Source organism: Calypte anna, chromosome 20 (assembly GCF_003957555.1).
Source record: "Calypte anna isolate BGI_N300 chromosome 20, bCalAnn1_v1.p, whole genome shotgun sequence".
In the NCBI taxonomy this organism is placed as follows: domain Eukaryota; kingdom Metazoa; phylum Chordata; class Aves; order Apodiformes; family Trochilidae; genus Calypte; species Calypte anna.
Genome location: NC_044265.1, coordinates 3198620 through 3217560, shown reverse-complemented (window position 1 = coordinate 3217560; position 18941 = coordinate 3198620). Strand labels below are relative to the sequence as shown.

At 53.5% G+C, this 18941-nt stretch overlaps 2 protein-coding genes across 5 annotated transcripts in view; one reads left to right on the top strand and one right to left on the bottom strand.

Moving 5' to 3' along the window:
- Positions 1 to 10598, top strand: GSS (glutathione synthetase). 2 transcript variants are annotated; one of them, XM_030463042.1, is made up of 13 exons: positions 1 to 23; positions 420 to 556; positions 1427 to 1572; positions 2989 to 3064; positions 3590 to 3729; positions 3819 to 3935; positions 4372 to 4452; positions 5505 to 5582; positions 6876 to 6942; positions 7525 to 7719; positions 7897 to 7978; positions 8231 to 8420; positions 9091 to 10598. In XM_030463042.1, the coding sequence occupies exons 2-13, from the start codon at positions 428 to 430 to the stop codon at positions 9212 to 9214; spliced, it is 1425 nt and encodes a 474-aa protein (XP_030318902.1). In that variant the 5' UTR covers positions 1 to 23; positions 420 to 427; the 3' UTR covers positions 9215 to 10598. The 2 variants fall into 2 exon arrangements, with proteins under 2 accessions (XP_030318902.1, XP_030318903.1); XM_030463043.1 differs by lacking the exon at positions 1 to 23 and adding an exon at positions 39 to 125.
- An 801-nt stretch (positions 10599 to 11399) lies between these two features.
- Positions 11400 to 18941, bottom strand: part of ACSS2 (acyl-CoA synthetase short chain family member 2) — a 31053-nt gene continuing 23511 nt past the window's right edge. For all 3 annotated transcript variants that reach the window (XM_008506350.2, XM_030463040.1, XM_030463041.1), the window contains 10 exons: positions 18648 to 18818; positions 17742 to 17875; positions 16881 to 17013; positions 16434 to 16490; positions 16057 to 16137; positions 15494 to 15602; positions 15282 to 15350; positions 14102 to 14278; positions 13255 to 13329; positions 11400 to 13070 (listed from right to left, as the gene is read on the bottom strand). In XM_008506350.2, the coding sequence (XP_008504572.2) occupies positions 12943 to 13070; positions 13255 to 13329; positions 14102 to 14278; positions 15282 to 15350; positions 15494 to 15602; positions 16057 to 16137; positions 16434 to 16490; positions 16881 to 17013; positions 17742 to 17875; positions 18648 to 18818 (1134 nt within the window). In that variant the 3' untranslated portion in view covers positions 11400 to 12942. The remainder of the gene's footprint in view (positions 13071 to 13254; positions 13330 to 14101; positions 14279 to 15281; positions 15351 to 15493; positions 15603 to 16056; positions 16138 to 16433; positions 16491 to 16880; positions 17014 to 17741; positions 17876 to 18647; positions 18819 to 18941) is intronic.

The window sequence follows — 18941 nt, the reverse complement described above, 5'->3', positions numbered from 1 at the left end:
CGGGCCGGAGCGGCGGGGAACAGGTGAGGGGCTGCGGGGCTGCTCCGCTCCGGGCTGGATCGGGGCTGTGCCGGCTGCCGCTGCCCCTGCCCCTGCCCCGGGGCGGTGCTGCCGGCTCTGCGCAGGTCCGTGCCCCGCAGCGCTGCGAGGGTCCCGCACTGCACCCCCCAACCTGGGCGAGCCGCGGGTGCGGGTCTTCAGGCGGGGCTGGGATTGGGGTTCAGCCGGGAGAAGCCGGGGTGCGGGGTGCCGCGGGGCCCTTCCGCAGCCGCCGCGGTGCCGGGGCGGCGGGGACGGTGCTGAGCCCCCGCGGGGAATGCCGCACCGGGCCGGGCCGTCCCGTGGGAAGGTCGGTGGGTCTGCGGGGTCCGGTGTGTGACTGTGCGGGGTCCGGTGTGTGACTTTGCTCCGCTCCGCAGCGCTGGGCATGGCGGCTCCCTGGGAGGACGTGGTGCGGGACCAGGAGGCGGTGCGGGAGGCGGCGGCGGTGGCGGTGGACGCGGCGCTGCTGGAGGGAGTGCTGATGCGGACCGAGGGGGAGCCCAACGCCTCGGATGTGAGTGCCAGGGGAGTCACGGGTTCGGTCCCGGCCGGGAGCTGAGTCAGCACAGCCCGGGGGAGCAGGAGGAGGAGGAGCCGGGCGCCGTCCCTGCCATGTCCCGGCAGCCTGGGGCAGCACTCACCTGGGGATATCGCCCGCAGCCCAGCCTGCTCTGAGGGCATCTCCCCAGAGACACAGCCCTGCCGTAACAGTGCCCTTTCCCAAGGAGAGAGAGATCTGGGAAGGTTTGGGAAGCTGCCAGGTTGTATGGTGGTGGGAGTTCATCTCTTTGAACCCGGGGAGCATCTCTTGGAGGGGTCTCAGTTTTTGGCAAGCCCCCAGTCAGCCTTCACCCCGTAGCTGGAACAGGGGTGGCTGAGGTGTGGGATTACCTCTGGTGAAGCTCTGGGAGTTGGCTGGAGCAAAAGCACTGGGAGCTGGCAGGGATGCAGGGAGTGATGTCTCCACCAAAGGGGCTGCTTCCTGGTGTCAGCCCAGTGATCAGGTCAGGGCTTTGAGGAGACCTTGAAGGGCCAGAGGAAGAGGGAGCCTAGAAGGGGAGGCCAAACATGTTGCTGGTGTCCCTTGTCTCGTGCAGAAATCAAGGTGAATTGGGAACTTCTCTCTGTTGCAATATTTTGGCTTTGAGGCTGAACCTGTTCTTGAGCTGTGGGGTGAGCCAGAGATCTGGAGTCACCCCTGGGACTCAGCAGGGATCAAATGGAGTGACTACCAAAAAGCAGGACAGGCAAATTCACCTTTTCTTTGCAGCTGGGATGTTTTAGACTGCTAAGGTAGAAACAGCTTAAGCAGCTGCTGCTGCCTCTTCAGCCCCACTTCAGCTCCTCAAACCTGACTGCTCTGCTCCTGGGTTCTTGCTTGCAGGTAGTGAATTATGCTCCCTTCACGTTGCTCCCATCTGCAGTACCAAGTGCCTTGTTTGAACAAGCCTACGCTGTGCAGCAAGATTTTAACCTGCTTGTGGATGCTATTAGTCAAAATAAAGAATTCCTGGAGCATACCCTGGCCAGGTAACTCTCTTGCATGTTGTGTCTTAATGAAATATTAAATGCAGAGCATTCATCACCTTTTAGGCATTCCTACCTTCCATCTGTTCACGTCCTCCAAGCTGAGGCAGGCACTCCTGTCCTCTGCAGAAATTGGCCTCCTTTGCTGCATTCTTTGTCTTAAGATTAATTTCCATCAAGTGTGTTTTGAAGTCTCCTTGGGCCCCAGAGGATGAGACATCTGGCTAAGAGTTGACTCCCTGCAATGATTTTCAACTTTGCCAGAGTTTCAGGCTTGTGAATTCTCACTTTATTAGCTTGTTGGCCCCTGGGCCTTAAATTCAAATTGCTGGAGTCTTCTTTGAGTCCTGGACTGAGCAGTCTCTTTTAGTCTTGTGTTGCATCTGCCTGTGGCTATCTGACCCCCAGCTCTGCTGCCTACCTGTAGTTCTGAAGAGTTGGTTGCTTTCCCCACCCCTATCTCTGACCATCACCCTGTGTCCCCTGCTCCCCCAGCCATGCTGGGAAGGTGACCCACAGGCTCTGGGTGCTGGAGGACTTGGTCAGCTCTGGTTCCTGATCTGCAATGGCTTTATCTGTGGCTGTTGCCCTGTGGTGGAGCAACCATCCCTGACTGTCCCCCAGAATCTCGTAAGGCTGATGCTTCCTCAAATCCCCTTTTGCCTTCCTGCTGCCCATTCTGTGCTGCCTGTGTGATTGCTGATGGCTCTCTGGCACAGTGACAGAGCAAGGGTGAGTGTTTTCCAGCATTGTTTTGCTAAAGCCTCACCCCTCAGAGCTTGTTCCAGAGCTGGCAGCAGGCAGAGCCTGTGGGGACACGTTGATACCTGTGTGAGGAACACAGAGCCTGGGGCTGGTGTGCACCCAGTGCCTGCCCTCTGCCTCCTCCTCTCCAAGGCATTGCAGCAGCTTCTTGGAGGTGCTGCTCACCGTTGTCTCAGGGATTTGGGACCTTGGAGGAAAGCCAGACCTGCTCTAGCAGGGCCCCTGGAGCACTTGGCACCAGAGTGTGTGGGATTTAGAGCCCAGCAGAATAGTGGGAATTTGGTGGAGCTTCTCTGTGTGCAGGCACAGAGACACATCTGATTTCTTGCCTGTATCTGCAGAATTCTGCTGTGTTTCTTGGCTTTTGCTTGTCCCTTCTCTCTGCCCTGCACATGAAAGTCACCTCTGCAGAGTAGTGCTTTTTGTGGAGTGGCTGTGCTGAGCAGATGGGCTTTGTGTTACCCACCATGGCCTGGGCTGAAGAATGCCCTCAGGGAGAGATGTTTAGCAGTGCAGTAGAACTTGGTCTATAGCCACAGCCCTGCCATTTGTGCTGGAGAATGTCCCTGGGAAGGTTAATTTTTCTGGAGAATTAATTTTCTTGTTCCTCTGTGATTCTTTCAGTGGGCTGATCTGGTCTTTTTTTCTCTCTAGCACCATCAAGGTAGATGACTTCACAGCTCAACTCTTCAGAATCCACAAGCAAGTTTTGGAGGAAGGCCTAGCTCAGGTACCTTGGCAGGAGACCCCAGCTGTGGACAGCTGTGGACAGCTTTTCCCTAGAGGTGGGATTGCTTGGTCTCTGCAAACTTGTTGCTGTGGGCTTTGAACTTTTCCTAGAGTCAGGCTGGTTGCTCCTTGCACTCCCATGTCTTGGTCACAGCTCGTGAGCTCAGGACTTTGACCTCTTTGACAGTCACACCCTTTGCTTTGTGCTGCTGGAAACTGGGATTATTTAACCTGGTTTGTCTGTGTCCTTGGGGGAGCACAAGGACATGTGCCATGCCAGGACCTGCTCTGCACAGGCCATCCCTGGTACTCTCCTGAGTGTTCTTTACTCCTCTGAAGCACTGAGCATGTACAGCCATGTACATGCCCTGAGCAAGGGCCAAAGCACCCACGGGCACATCTCACAATGGCTTTTATCAAAATGGAGGTGACTTGATCTTCCCCAGGAGGATTTTAACATGAGGTCCTCAAAAGGTTTTGCTCTTAAAGCAACAGGAGACCCCACTTCACCTCCCTTCTGTTTCAGTCTGTGTTTTTAGGCATAAACCGCTCTGATTACATGTTTGATTGTGGAGTGGATGGGACACCAGCTCTGAAGCAGATTGAGATAAACACCATTGCTGCCAGCTTTGGAGGCCTCACCTCCCGCACTGTGGCTGTCCATGGGTAAGGGAGCATCTCCATCCTGCTTCCTTGGCTGGTTGGAGGCTATCACAGCACTTACAGCTTTTTTGTTGTTGTTGTTTGTTCCCCAGGAGGGTGTTGAAAGTGCTGGGGAAGTCTGAGGAGGCATCACGCCTGCTGCCCAACAACCCATCCAAAGGGCTTGCCTTGGGTATTGCAAAAGCCTGGGAGCTCTATGGTTCTCAAAGGTATGAAGAGAGGAGGTGCTGGGGTGTCTTGTGCTCCCTAGGGCTTGCATGGGTTTGGTTTTGAAACTGTGCATTCTGAAAGATACCTGTTAGCTAGATAAGCTGCACCCAAAAATCGTGTGGCACCCTGGGAGGAGCAGTGTGGTTCTCTTGGCACACAAGGCTGCTGAGTCACAAAGGCAGAGAGGTGCAGAGCAACCCTGGAGGAGCTGTGGGGTTTAACAACCCTGCACTGAGCTTGTTTTTCCTTCTTCCCTCATGCTTATGCCCCACACTGGTTTGGGAATTATTCAGGGTTGTATCTGACCCTTAGAAGCACTGGAGAAAACAAGCAGGAGCAGTACAGGGAGGCTGAATCACAGAGATCAAAAGCTGGTGATGATGGGTGCCTGGGGTGTGCTCCTGGGTCTAATGGTGTCCTTGGTATTTCTTCCAGTGCTGTGGTGATGTTTCTGGTGGAGGAAGTCCAGAGGAACATTTTTGATCAGCGATGTGTAGAAAATGAGCTTTGGAACAGGTAAAGGTTGAATTCTTCTGGGATGGGAGAGGAAGGAGATGGCACAGTTTTGGAAAATGGAAACAGAGTCAACTGCTGCCAGATCGTGGTGTTTCCCTCAAGGCAGCTTGTGGGACATCTCCAGGCTCTCCAGCAGGCACATTGTGGCTGTGGGAGCATAGGAGCAGGGCAGGGAAAGATGGAGGTGTGCAGAATCTATTAGTGTTTTACTTTGTCACCTGCTCAAGGACAAAATCAAAACAATTTGTAATTTCTGGGACTGTGAGAGGACATGTCTTGGTATGCAGCAGGACAGCCTTTTTGCTGGAATTGTCTCTGTGGTCTGTTAGACAGCTCTCTTTGGTGATGCTTCAGTGGCCTCCTGCCTAGCACCCACATTCACCTTCTCACCAACCTCCCAAAGCTTCTCAGCAGCCCTCTGATGGGAATACAGCACAACCTTCGAAGCCTCTGCTTTCTGGGGCTGATTCCTTGATGATTTTGTGCCTGTGTAGCCCTCACTACTGTACCAGTGGTGGCTTTGCTGTGGGCCAGATGAGACAGCAAGGAGCAGAGCGGGGTTTATGAAGGTCTTCCTTGATCTCTGACTTGAGATTGGATTCAGGGTCTGGTGTCTCCAGGTGACCAAGTCCACAGTGCCACTGTGTGGAGGGAAGACTGAAGGGCATGGAGGAGGCAAAACATGCAGAGAGCTGCTCCTCTGTCTGCAGCTTCATGGCTTTGAAGCCATCAGAGAGGGGAATCTGTTGTGTAGGGACAACAAAACCAGAATACTGGATTCTATTAGAAAGACTTTAGGAGATGAGAAGTGAGTATTGAGAAATCCAGGGTGTTTAGGCACTGCGTACAGTGTTTAGGTGAAAACACAGGACAAGTTTTTAAAGAAGGGACTGTTTTGACCTGTAGGTTTGCTCTGGCCTCATAGTACAAAGCTTGAGGTTGTTTGTGAAGAAGCTTGTTGGGCCCTCCTTGCTGGAGCTGCTGATCCCACCTGGGATTTCTAGCTCAAGTAACTGCCCAGCTTGCTGACTCTCCCACTCTTCTCTTCGCAGGAATATTCGGGTCATCAGGAAGCGGTTCAGAGATGTGTTTGAAAAGGGCTCCCTGGATGATGCCAAGAGGCTGTATATGTGAGTATGAGCCAAGGTGCGCGTTCCTGCCCGTGTGTTGGGCACACGGGGCTGTACAGGGGAGTTTTCAACCAAAGCTGGTGGTATGTTTAGAGTCTACACCATGACTTCCTGAGAAACCAATCCTCATCCATGCTCCCGACTGCTGCTTCCCCTGAGCTTTTGTTTTCACAGTTGTGAGGTTTTTGCATGCACACAGCAGTCCCTTACAGCTGGAAACATCATTGCTCTCCTTCAGGCCTCTGTGGGATCTTTACTTCCTCCACGTGCATCTGCTGTGCAAAGTCCTGGCTGTTTCAGAGGCTCCCACAAAGACATTTCCTGTTCACTCTTCATGTGATGCTCTGCCCGTGGGAGCTGGGCTGGGTTACTGGTGCTGGAGGAGGAAGTGTTACATGTCCCTGTGGGTTCTGCTGCTTGTGAGCATCTTGCCTGCTCCTTGGGGAGGCCAGGACATGAGGGTTGCAGATTCCAAGTGCAGGCAGCTAGTCCCAAATGTGACATTTGTCCCATTTCCAGGGTAATGTGCTTGGCAGCTGTACAAGGCTGAAGGAAGACACTGTTTCATGCCAATGTTTTTTTTCTGTAGTTAGGCTGATTTTTCCATGGTTTGACCTTTGGTGTCTCTGCTTTGTGTAATTAATGACTACATTTGTCATTGCCAGACAGTTAAGGGTAAAGTGCATCCTCTGTACTTCCTCCAGAGCATCTTCATCTTCCTGATGAATGACTTTACAGCCACACTGCCTGGCTGCCAGTGCTTGTTTTCTATGCTGCTTTCCCTGACCATGCAGTTCATGTGGCTAGAGCTTGGGTGGGTGTTGCTGCTGACAGCCCTGCCCTGTTTGGTGCCTGAGCAGGTTGTTGAGGTGATGTCCTGCCTTGTATAGCCACTTGAGGAGGATCCTGTTTCTTCTCAGCTTCAGGAATCCCACAGGCCTGGTTTCTGGTGGCAAAAACTATTGAAAAATCAGGTTCTTACCTCCCTGCTGGGCTGAGTCCCTGAATTATTGAGACTTTGGTTAAGGCAGGGCAGAGGCCAGGTGTCAGCTCCCTATGTCCTCAGGACAGGGCAAGCAGCTGGGGCTTGGTGGAGAGGAGCCAGGGCTCACAGTCCTCAACTTTCCCTGGCAGAGTCAGTGTGGAGCAGAGCAGCCCAGGAGGCCAAGGAGGGGCAGATGCTGTCAGGTGTTACCTGCCTGGCCCTGTTGCAGCCCCCTGGGTGCTGGGTGGTTCGGGCAGAGGCAGGCTGGGTCTGGCTGGTTCTGTCAATGATTCTGATTTCTGCTGCAGGGATGGCCAGGAGGTTGCAGTGGTGTACTACAGAGAGGGCTACGTGCCAAACAACTACAACCAGCAGGTCAGTGCTCAACCCTCTGCTCCCAGAAGATGCCTTGTGGCCTTGCCCAGGGAATTTGAAACGCTCTGTGCTGTCCTGGGCACGTTCAGTCCTGATCTGGCCTGGGTGACAGTGTTGGGAAGCTGTGACACAACAAGTGGGTGACTCTGCAGTGCACAGAGGTGTCCCTGGCACTCACACAATAGGAAAAATGCAGGGTTTTCTTTTCCAGTAACCACTCATGTGGTGTCCTCTCACTGCAGTACTGAATTCCTTCTTTATGGAATGGGTTAACAAGTATTGGCTCCTGCTTAAAGAGTTTAGGCTTGATCTACAGATCACACCCTGTCCTCTAAGGCTGCAAGTAGTAATAATACAGAGCAGCTCTTGCTGTTGTCTGGAGGTGGCAGCACTGGATAAGCTGTGGGTGGGGAGTTCAGGCAAAGGCAGTGGACTAACCAGGCTGTTCTGTTTCCAGAGGTGCTGGGAATCCATGTTTGCATAACTCCTGGGAGGAGACAAATCATACATCCCTAACTGAGCAGCAGAAACATTTGGGGTATTTTTTTTGCTAAAGGGATGATTGCTCTCTTTTTGTCTCAGAACTGGGAGGCACGGTTGTTGCTGGAGAGATCAAGGGCAGTGAAGTGCCCTGACATTGCTACCCAACTGGCAGGCACCAAGAAGGTCCAGCAGGAGCTGAGCCGGCCAGGGATGCTGGAGAGATTGCTGCCTGGCTGCACTGAGGCTGTCACTCGAATAAGAGCAACATTTGCTGGACTCTATTCCCTGGACATGGTGAGTGGGAGTGGGGCTGGAGCAGAAGCCAAGGTGCAGACTTTGTATAATGCTTCTCATTTGGTTATGAAGATGAGAGGGCTTTGTTGTGGCCCCTGGGCAACCCTGTTGATCTGATGGGTTTATTAAGGACCCCCTGCTCCTCTGATGCTTTGCTGTTCCATCCTTTCCTTCCAGGGTGAAGAGGGTGACAAGATAGCTGCTAAAGCTATTGCTGACCCTGACCGGTTTGTGCTGAAGCCACAACGAGAAGGTGGAGGTAGGAGCTGGGTTTGGGTCCCTGGGGGGTTTAATTGTGTTTGTGCTGTATCCAGGAGAGGCAGTAGCTCCCTGATGCCTCCTGGTCCTTCACTGAGGGGTTAAAGGTGGCCATAGAGTGGCTTGTAGCTACTTGTAGCCATGGGGACTGTTCATGGCAGTCCAGTAGTGCTGCCCCAGAGCTGGGGTGCAAGGGCTGAGTGTTGGAGCTGCATCGCTGGGGAAGTGCTTGATATGCTGGTTCTGTTGTCAGGCAACAACCTCTATGGTGAGGAGCTCAGACAGGTTCTGGAGAAGATCAGAGACAGCCCTGCGAGAACCTCCTACATCTTGATGGATAAGATCAAACCACAGCCAACAAAGAATTACCTGCTGAGGGCTCACAGTCCCCTGCAAGTGTCCGAGTGCATCTCTGAGCTGGGGATTTTTGGTGTCTATGTCAGGTAAGAAACATGCTTGTGTTACAGGGTGTTTACCTGCTCCAGCCAGCACTTGGGTTGGGAATGTTTTCCCCTCTGTGCTGTCTGAGCAGGACAGATGTCTCTGGGGAGATGAGGATACAGGGATCAGTCTTCTGCCCCTGTCGGCAGTGGTGTGTTCAGGTGCTGAGCTGCTGCTGCTCTGTACCTGCTGCCAAATGCTCTGGAAAACCCCAGAGCTGGTGCTGGCAGTTACTGGCTTAACAGCCACATGGAACTGGTCTGGTGTGTCTCATCCCTGATTTCCAGCAGCACTTCTTGAGTTCTGGATGCAGCCACGTTTTTTTCTGATGTCCTAGTGATCTTGATTAATATCTGAAGGTTTAATGCATTCATTTTCAACCCAAAGCAGCTGCTGCTTGTCTTTAAAACCCTCGAAGACCCATAGAAATCTTTCCATAGCTTATAAATTCAAGTCATTCAGCACCTGCCACTGCCTGTGTGCAGCAGTCAGACCAGAATGGGCACCTACAGGCACAGCTCTGGTGTCAGCAGAGATCCCTGTGTTAACCCAAGGGCTTTCTGTGCTGGTCACCTGCCCCGTGCTGGGGCAGAACATGTGAATCCCATTGTCTCGGGTGAAATGCCTTGAGCTTTGTGCTCTGCAGGCTCTCAGTTGCCTTTCTCTTTGCAGGCATGGCAAGGAGATGGTGATGAACACCACTGCCGGCCACCTCTTGCGGACCAAGGCCATCGAGCACGCGGATGGGGGGGTGGCTGCTGGGGTGGCAGTGCTGGACACTCCTTACCTGGTGTGAGGAGGTGATGCCCCAGCCCTCCCACCTCGCTCTGCTGCCCCAAGAGCTGACCTGCCCCAGCCCTGTTCTCCTTAGGGTGCATTTACTGACGTGTCAGGGGCTGAGGAGGGAACTGCATGGACACAACTGCTCAAGTGTCCTGTGTGCCAGCCCCAGCTCCTCTGCAATTCCTCCTGCAGGGAGCAGGGACTCCCTTGCTCTGCCTGCTCAGAGGGCACTGCCCCTTGTTTGTCCCAGCTGCAACCTCCTAGGGCTGTGCTGGTCTGGGTGTTGCCCTGGGGTCCAGCCCGTGGGCAGGGGCTTGTACAGAGCTCTGGGTGAGCACCCCACACCCAGTGCCTCAGTGCTCTGCAGGGTGGAGAGGAGCTCTGCTCCCCAGGCCCGTGGCCACTCCAGGTCAGGTGTTCTGTCCTGATTTCTACTGTGCCTGAGGATCCTGCCCAAGGGACAGCTGCCCAGGGGTGACTTACCCACGGGCCTCTTTCTTGCTCTTGCTTTGCCCCGCTCCTGCTTTGCTGGACAGGGTGCTCATTCACACGGTGCCTCTGCACTGCCCAGGGCAGGCAGCAGTGCACAATGCATCTGATGTGCCATGCCCTTCCCAGGGGGAGGCTGCATCTGCTCCCAGTGCCTCCTGCAGCCTTGTGGGCTTAAGAATCCCCCACCCACAGTGGCAGATCCCAGTATGACCAGGAACTAGAGCCTGGTGTCACAACCAGTGTGGTGATAATCCCTGAGGGCTTCTCCCACTGCAGCTCCCACTGAGCAGCATCTCCTTCAGCATGTGCAGCCCAGGAGCAGGTTTGGGGAGCCCTGACCTGGGTAATGGTACTGCTGGGACCTGGGGCAGACTGAGAGTGGGAGCTTTGGGGTGAGGAAGCAAAGGAATTGCAGAAGCTGAGAGGTGCAGCTCCAGCTGCTCATGGTGTCACTCTGGGACCAGCAGATGGTGACAGAGCTCTCCCTCCAGGTTTCATGAACCACTGGGACCAGTGCAGCAGTGGAGGGGCAGGGAGGAGTGTGGGCTCTCCTTCCCAAGGGCTTTTGCCTCTTCCTCCAGCTCCTCTTTTCTCCTCAGCCAAGCAGTTCAGGGGGCAATGTTAAAGTTGCACCCTTCTGGCAGTGCTCTGGTAAAGTCTCCAGGCAGCCTCAGTTCTACCCTTTGAGTGACACCAGCAAGAAACAACCTAAAAAGCCACAATTGCTGAAGAATTCTGTCAGCTGTGCTGCCTGACAGCCCTGCATCCTGCTGGGCAGCAGCACTGTGTGTTTCAATCAATCTTCCACCCTGACATTTCTGTTCTGTGACTGATCCTAGACTTCTGGGTGGTTTCATTGCAGGGCTTGATTAACCCCAACCAGAGATTAAAAGGTATGTGCAATCTGAATTGTTGTTTTGTGTTAGTTGTGTCCCAGCCTGGACATGGAGGAGAGCAGTTTGGGTGCTCCCTGGCCAGGCAAATGCCTGTGTGTGGCTCTTCCATGGTACCTTCACACCAGGGGCAGCTGAAGCCAAACCAGCAGCTTCTGTGGTTGCAGTTTGATCTCAGAGGGTGGAGATGTGTCCTGGTGCTTGGCTCTATCATGCTGGTCCAGCACAAACAGTGGCTGGTGAGCTGCTGGGGAGAAGGGTGCCAGGTAAGATGGTCTCCAGGAGGAAGCACCCTCAGCCTGGAGCTGTGAGGAGCAGAGCACTGGGGCCAGAGGCAGAGGGTGGGGAGACCTGAGCCAAAGGTAACCCTGGGGACCTGGGTGGAGAAAGATTCTGGGGGTAACCATCACTGTCCCAGGGTGAGGACCAGGCCTGCTGTGGGGGTGAGATGGCTTCTGGTGGGTGCCTGAGTCTCCCTGGCACTGCACCTGCATAGTGCAGTTTCATGATGCTTTCCATGAGCCTTAGTGGTTTGCTTTTGGCTGGGGACCAGGGAGAAACTGAGGCACAGGCTCTAACACTGGAATCAAGAGCTTCTGCCCTTGGCCCCATGCAGGGCAGCAGCACAGCCCCAGTCAGAGCCTCTCCCTCCCAGTCCATGAAGAGGCAGTGCCCTCCCCATCCCCAACACCCACCCCCACCACGGCTCAGCAGCAATGTCTGAGCTCCCCCCTCTCTCTCAGCCTGGACAGCAGACAGGCATCTCCAACCCATGTTTCCATTGTGTTTCCTTGGATTTTATTCTCTGGTGGGTTGTTAGGGTTTTTTTTTGTTTTTGTTTTTTTGCATAAAATTCTACCTCTATCCAGCTATTACATGGCAGCTGAAGAGTAACAGAGGAGGAGAGATGAGGTGGGAATCCTTGTCAAGGGGGTGGTACAGAGGTGTGGGGGACACAGGCAGAGATGGAGGTCAGAGCTCACAGACACCTGTGGTGACAGCAGCAGCTCACAAGGGACAGCAGAGCACCCACAGCACCAGCCTGGGGGGGCAGCTGCCTCCTCCTTTCCAGTCAAAAGTCAGCTCAGGTTGGAGGTAAAGCCTGTAAGTTGGCACTGGCCAAAAAAACAAACCAAAGAAGCTATTGCAGCAAGTTTTAAAGCCCCTTTCTCCTTTGGTTTAAGTGCAGGAAGCAAAGGGTGCCCATGCAGTTTCCACACAGGTTTTACAAAGGAGGTGACACTCCCAGCTCAGCCCAGGGCTGAAGTGCAGTGGGATTCAGGAAGAGGAATGGCTTTGGCAGTGCCCTGGTGCTGCTCAGGAGCTTTGGGGTTTTAACTCTCATCATAAAGCTGTGTCTGATTGCAGCAGAAGCTAACTTGAAACATCTTCCTCTGGTTGTTTTTTGAATGCCTGATGAGAAAACATCATCAAAGACTAAAGCAGCCCTGCCCTGTAGCAATGGTCATGGAGGGGGCTGTAACCCAGTGCCTGGTTTGCCTGCAAGGGGAAAGGTTCCTCTGCAGGGCTGTGTCTCCTCTCCAGCCTTCACTCTCTGCAGCACCCAGGTGGCTGGGGTGCTCAATGAAGCACATCAGAACAAGACTTCTCCTGGCTCCCTGTTGTGTCCATGGCCAGTGAAGGACCTTGGATTGGGAAAAATGCACCAGCTGGCAGCATGCAGTTAGGAAGCAGCAGGACTTGGTACCAAACTGCTCTAACCCCCCTGTTCAAAGAACCCTCAAGCTTCAGGGAGCTTTGCTCTGCTCCCCTTCAGGCTCAGGGACACCTCTGCTAGTGACAGGCTTGGGCACTGGGTGGAAGACTAAAGCTCAGTGATGGTGAAGATGTGAGAGTGGTTTTCAGTTCTCCTGCAGCTTGCAGCACTCCAAGGAGTAAAGGAAGCTGAGCTGGCCTGTGGGCAGGGGCAGATATACACCTCCTTTGCCTGCCCCTGTTGAGTAACTCCAGCACCATTTCCCCTCCAACCCCCAAAGTTCCTTCCCACCATACTAGAGCTCCTCAATTACATAAAGTTAATCAAGACCTTTCCACCCCAAAAAACCCCAAATCCATAAAAATAAAAATCAAGAATGAGGTGCTGAAAAGGGAGGAGTCATCCCTGTGTACAGAGCTGAACCTCAGCTGTACAATACCCATCTGGAGCACAATTCACACACTCCTGGGGCACGGCATGCTGGGGAGAGGTGGCTTCTCCAGAGCCATCCTCCTCCTTGGGAACGTTTTGTACATTCAGTTCAACAGGGGAAGGTCTACTTCCCAGGGCAGACAAGGGACCTGCTCTTCAGGACACTGCTGCTGATACAGTTCTGCTCAGCAGGGACAGGTCATGCTGCTACTGTTTAGTGTCACATCTGTTGCTGAAAAGATGTTTTATGATGCCTGGGTTTGCCAAGGTGGAGATGTCCCCCACATCTTGGTCATTCTTGGCAATCTTCCTTAATATCCGCCTGGTAATCTTTCCTGTAATGACAGCCAAGAAAGCAGAGCAGGAGTTGGGATCTCTTCAGTATCTTTACCAGGAGCAGGGAGTGCCCAGATCTGTGGCATCCTGCTTGCCCTGAGGTTGTTCCTCCCTGAATCTGAGTGGTCCTGGACACTGTCAGGAACCACTCAGTCCTCCCCAGCACTGCCCCTGGGCCCTTACCTGAGCGGGTTTTGGGCAGGCCAGGGGCATACTGGATGTAATCAGGCGTTGCTATGGGTCCAATTTTGTCTCTGACTGCAAGAAAAAGAAAGTTGTTTTCATTGGAGGTGCCAGGAGATACCTCACACAGCCTCTTCAGGCAGGATGACCATGTTAAGACATGCAGCACCCAGCCCCTGGGGAACCTGGCAGGGCAGTGCTGAGGTGGCAGAGAGTTCTGCAGCAGTGAGCACTTCTTCCCAATGACAAGACCACTCATTTTTTAGATTTTCTCTATAATTGCTGCACCAATCACTTTTTTCATTATCTCCATCTTTAAGAAACATCTCTAATGGCTACACCCATCACTATTACCATTTTGATAGAGCACAGACAGATTTGCCATTGGGTTCCTACAGAGAAGAAAGTGCCACGGGTCCATTTCATGTGTTAAATGCTGGAGCCTGTTGTAGCAAGAGCTGCCTCGAGACCAGAGCACAAATACCCAGAGCACTGCCCCAAAAAGACCAAACAATCCCCACAGCAAGTCAAGAACTGCCAAAGGGAGCCATGGGAACTGTGCCCACAGGAGAGCACTGCAAACAAAAGCCTGCTGGGGTACCACAGTCCTTCTGCCAACTCCCAAGAGGCAGAAAATGCATCACATGAGCAACCAAAGGCCAGAAGAACTAATTTCAGTCTTGGCCTGCCTTGGTCTTATCAGAGGGGGTATCTTGTGATAGTGGTTCAGCATTCCCCAGACTGTACCCTCATTCAAGCACCCAAGCCCTTAACCCATCCATCCCCTGCCCTGCATTGCCCTCCCTCTCCCTGCCATGTAACTTCCCAAATATTTGGCTGTTGCTACCTTGTTTTTTCAGCTCATCTGCCAGGTTCTTGGTGAACTCGTGGCCATCTCTCAGGGTCACGAAGCAGTAGAGGCATTCACCTTTCAGGGGGTGTGGGTGGCTGACCACTGCAGCCTCCGAGATGGCAGTGTGCTCCAACAAAGCTGACTCCACCTCTGCAGTGCTCAGCAAGTGGCCTGGAAGCAACGAGAGGCAGTGAGTGCTTCACAGACCTGCACGGGGCTGTAGGCTTCCTCCTTTCAGAGATCATGGGCTGTTCACAAAGCACAGGCTGAGGAGGAGCTGGATTTGGTAATCCAAGCAGTTTTGGTAATCGAAGCTGCCATCATGGCTGGCTGGAAGGTGCAGAGGAGGAAGAGGCTGGGTCTGCAGAGCTCAGGAACCCACCCTGCCATGAGCTCTTGGCCCTGAGGAGATGAAAGGACACTCCACATCTTGGGGCAGGGGACAACTCACTCCTGTACACCTCTGCTCCTCTATCTGTGCTCTGACTTTGCACCTGGGACTGCTGTCCCAGAAAACCACGGGAAGGTGGGCAACTTCTGAATGATCATTTGGTGGAAAATCAAATACTGCTGGTCAGAGGAAAGGATCTGGTTTGATCCAGCAGTGAGTACCTGTAGGCTACAGCCTCCAGGAAAGGAGGGAGCTAGTATAGACAGTACATGGAAAACAATGGGCTCAGAAGCAGCTGAATCTCACACCTTCAGTCAAGAAAGGTGGAAGAATCTCCACCTCTGTAAAGACAGCTCCACACAGCCTGACCCAGCTCCAGCTTCTGGATTACAGGGCAACATGGTTAAATTAGGGACCTGCTCAACCTCTCTGACTCCCTGTGGCTCTAAATCCTTCAACACAGAGACACCATGGCTGGTTAAGGACCTCCTCTAAGAGGTTACAGAAGGTTCCTTCTCCCCTGTGGGTTGTCTCCAGAGGAAATGATGCAGAAAGTCACCAAGTCACAGACTCATCTGTCAGAAATAACCCTGGCCCAGCGACTAGATCTACTCTGAGGACAGGTTGCTGGGCAGAGTCACAGAACCATCCCCCATAAGGCAAGGTGGCTTTTTGAACTGGTGTCAGAAATGGATGCAGAAGTGTTTCCCAGGAAGCAAGGTGTCACCCTTAACTAGTCAGAGAGCACATTGGTCCCCACTGAAGACAAAACTCAATTCTTACCAGAAACATTCAGCATGTCATCAATTCTCCCCGTGACCCAGTAATAACCATCTTTATCTCTCCTGCAACCTAAAAATAGCCAGAAATGACAGTGTGAGGAAGCAGTGCCAGCCCTTGGAGCAACTGATAGAGAATTCTGAGGGTAGGACACAGCAAGACTTAAACTGCTCTCCCCAGACCTCTCTAGCCACACACTCCCCAGACAACCTTACCGTCGCCTGTCACGTAGTACCCAGGGAACTTCTTGAAGTAGGTGGTTTCAAAGTGCTGGTGGTTCCCATACAACGTACGCATTATTCCTGGCCAGGGCTGCTTAAACACCTGGTGGTGAAAAATGCAGAAAAAGAGAATAAAATTCAGTGAGAGCAAAGCCAGTAAGCCAGGCTTTGCACCAACGGTGACTGAGACACACAGTCTGCACACAGTGAGGGAGGAGATGCTGGGGAGACAGCCAGGGGTGATGACACCCAGACATTTGCTGCCCAGTGCTGATTGCCTGGGAAAGTCCTGCCAGGCTTGGCATAGGGGAAGGAGCTTGGCTGAGAAGTTGTTTCCTGTTCTCCTGCCTTGCCCACGTGTCTGAGTGCATCTGATGTTCAGCTGAATGGTTTGTTTACAGCATTAAGTTCCCAGCCAGTGATGGGAGTTTCTACCACCCAAAGGGGTCCCTTGTGTGCACCCAGAGTGAGCAGCAACACGTGGATGCTATCAGGAAGGTACCAGAGCTCAGAGGGAATGGACAAGAGGAGGGTGGGGAAGATGAGGCCTTCTTTACCAGGTAGCCTTCTGCTTCTCCTTCCAGCTCTTCCCCCGACTCGTTCAAGATGGCAGGAACCACACCAAAGAAGGGAAATGTCTGCCATGGGGACCAGAGAGCAAGGAGACATGGAGATGAGCCCACAAATTAAAACCCCATGAACCAGAGGGAGCACGAGGCAGGGGAAGGGCAGCTTTGGGGAGGGCTGTGGCACACAGGGCCTGGAAGCACAGCTGCATGAAGCCAAGCTTAGGATTTTGGGTGGTGGCCACCTCCCCATATGCACCACCATCCCATGACCACTGGGGCAGGCTGGTAACCATCAGGCCATGGTACAGACAGTGCCTTGCTGTGGCCCCGGGGAGCCCTCCCTGCCCCCAGGGAGGAGTACTCACAGCAGAGCCTGGCTTCATGGGGGTGGCAGCAGGAAGGGATGTCAGCATGTGGCCACCCTGCAAAGAGAGGCAAAACCAAGTGAGTTTGGGTCATGCCAGCCTGTCCCACAGCTATCTGCCTTGGCTCTGGTCTCAGCATGTCCCAGTAAGATGCTGGCTGCTGGGGACAGCTGTGGAGATGGGACCTTAGGAAGGATGCAGCAGGGGACAGGGAGATGAGATTTGGGATTTTGAAGAGGGGACAGGGAACCCTTTGGAGAAGAGGCTCTCCCACTAGAGCCTGTTAGTTGTCCAGCCAAGAAAGACAAGGGGAGCCAACACAGAGTCTCCTGGGCAAGTAAAACAACTAGTCCACAGAGAAACAAAGCAACACTACAGCAAACCTCCAAAAACCCTGTGGGGAGCACGAGGGAAAGAGGTCCCAGGGCCACCCAGGTGAGGACTCACTGTCTCTGTCTGCCAGAACGTGTCCACAATGGGGCACCTCTCTTCTCCCACCACGTGGTAGTACCACAGCCAGGCTTCAGGGTTGATGGGCTCACCCACGGTCCCCAGCACCTTCAGAGATTTCCTGCTGTGCCTGCAGAGAGGAGGGGGCTGGCAGGGGCTCAGCAGGCCACCAGGAGCAGCAGCTGGTAGCCAGCTGCACAGCAGAGCCCACAGGAATTCCTGGGCTACCCAAAGTGTACTTAGGGCTTCCAGGCATGCTTCAGACCCTTCTCAATCCTTTTCCACAGAAGAAGAAAGGAGACCTCTGTGATTTTGGTGCCTCCCACTTCAAGCTTCTGCTTGGTTCTATTTTTAACCTTCCCTGGGCCAAGGAGCAGCAATCAGAGGAGCTCTCTGCCCTGCACACCTCTGTAAGCTTTTCAGGGAGGAGCAGGGAGAACCTGCAGTCTCTGAGCATAGCTGCAGCTTACAGTGAAAAAGAATCATAGAATAAGAGAATTTTCAGGGTTGGAAGGGACCTTTAAGATCATCAAGTTCCAACCCATCTGCGATGGGCAGGGACACCTCCCACCAGCTCAGGTTGCTCAGAACCCTCTCCAGCCTGGCCTTAAAAACTTCCAGGGATGGATGGGGCTTTCACCATCCCCCTGGTGAGGGACCTGATTGGAAGAGGTTAGTGCCAGGAGTGCAGAAATGGTGATGAGCATATTGCTGCGTAGAAGGCAGAAGATCCTGGTCTGTTCAGGACATGGACACTGCTCCTTAGAGGGGAAGCTGGGACCCCTGGTCCCCCATGGGGAGGAGCCTCTGGATGTGCCAGAGCCAGGGATCCCCACACCACTGGGGACTGGCACTCACTTTTTGACAGGCTCATCCCCATACTTCATCAGCAGCCGGATGGCTGTGGGTGCTGTGTAGAACTTGGTCACCTTGTACTTGTCAACAATGCTCCACATTCGACTGACATCTGGGTAGGTGGGGATACCTTCAAACTGAGAGGAGACAGGGCAGTGACACAATTGTTCCTTACTGCTACTGCCCTACAACACCTTCCCCAGCAGGAGAGCAACAAGGACCAGCAGCTGGACCCTGCCATGCAGTGAAATCATTCCAAGTCCAGGGGCCTCTCCTACTGCTTCCATGGGATGGACTTGGCATCACCCTGCCCTGGCTGTCTGAGCAAATGTTCCCCAAAACAGCCTAGCAGCCTAGGGTGGCTGCCACAGTGCCACCAGCCCAAATGCCCCTGCCCACATGGTAAAGGGGAGAGGTGTGCCAGAACCACAGCCCAAAATACCAAGAACCCCCAAAGGACAGTCCCAATGTGACACTGCTTCATCTGGATGCATTGGCCCAGGGAGTCAGGGTCACTGGCCTCTGGCTCCCTGATCTGTATACAAGTGACTCCTGCAGACTGCCATGAAGACACCAGAACATGCAGGCTGTCACATCAGCAGTGAAAACATCCCTCCCTGCTCCTGCTCCAGATTTCCCATTACCCCACGGCAGCCCTGACTGCTCTGATACACAAGGTTTGTACTTCCATGGGAAGGATATGGGAACATTTGAAAAATTAACCACCCCAAAAGCCACACACAAACTAATCCCACCATCTGCCACTGAGCAGTCACCCAGACCCTCCTCAGAGACTGCCACCCCTCCTTGCAGAGCTCAGGGCACTGCACACTCATCACATAACAGTGCAGAGATGCAGCTCAGCTCCACCATCTCCACTTCCTTGGAGTAAAAGCCCCCAGCACTTACTAACACACTGGTTGCCCCGTTTGCCAGGGGTCCATAAGCCAGGTAGGAATGGCCTGTTATCCACCCAACGTCAGCTGTGCACCAGTAGACATCCTCAGGTTGGTAATCAAACACGTATTTAAATGAGGTGGCAACAAAAAGCATGTATCCACCCACTGTATGCAGCACACCCTAAAAGCAGAAGGCAGACAAGTGTCAGGGCAAGGTCCCAGCAGGACCCTCACTCTCCCACAACAAGCTGAGCATCACTGAGCTCCAACAGCAGCTGAGCAGGAATGACCAACACAGCCCCTT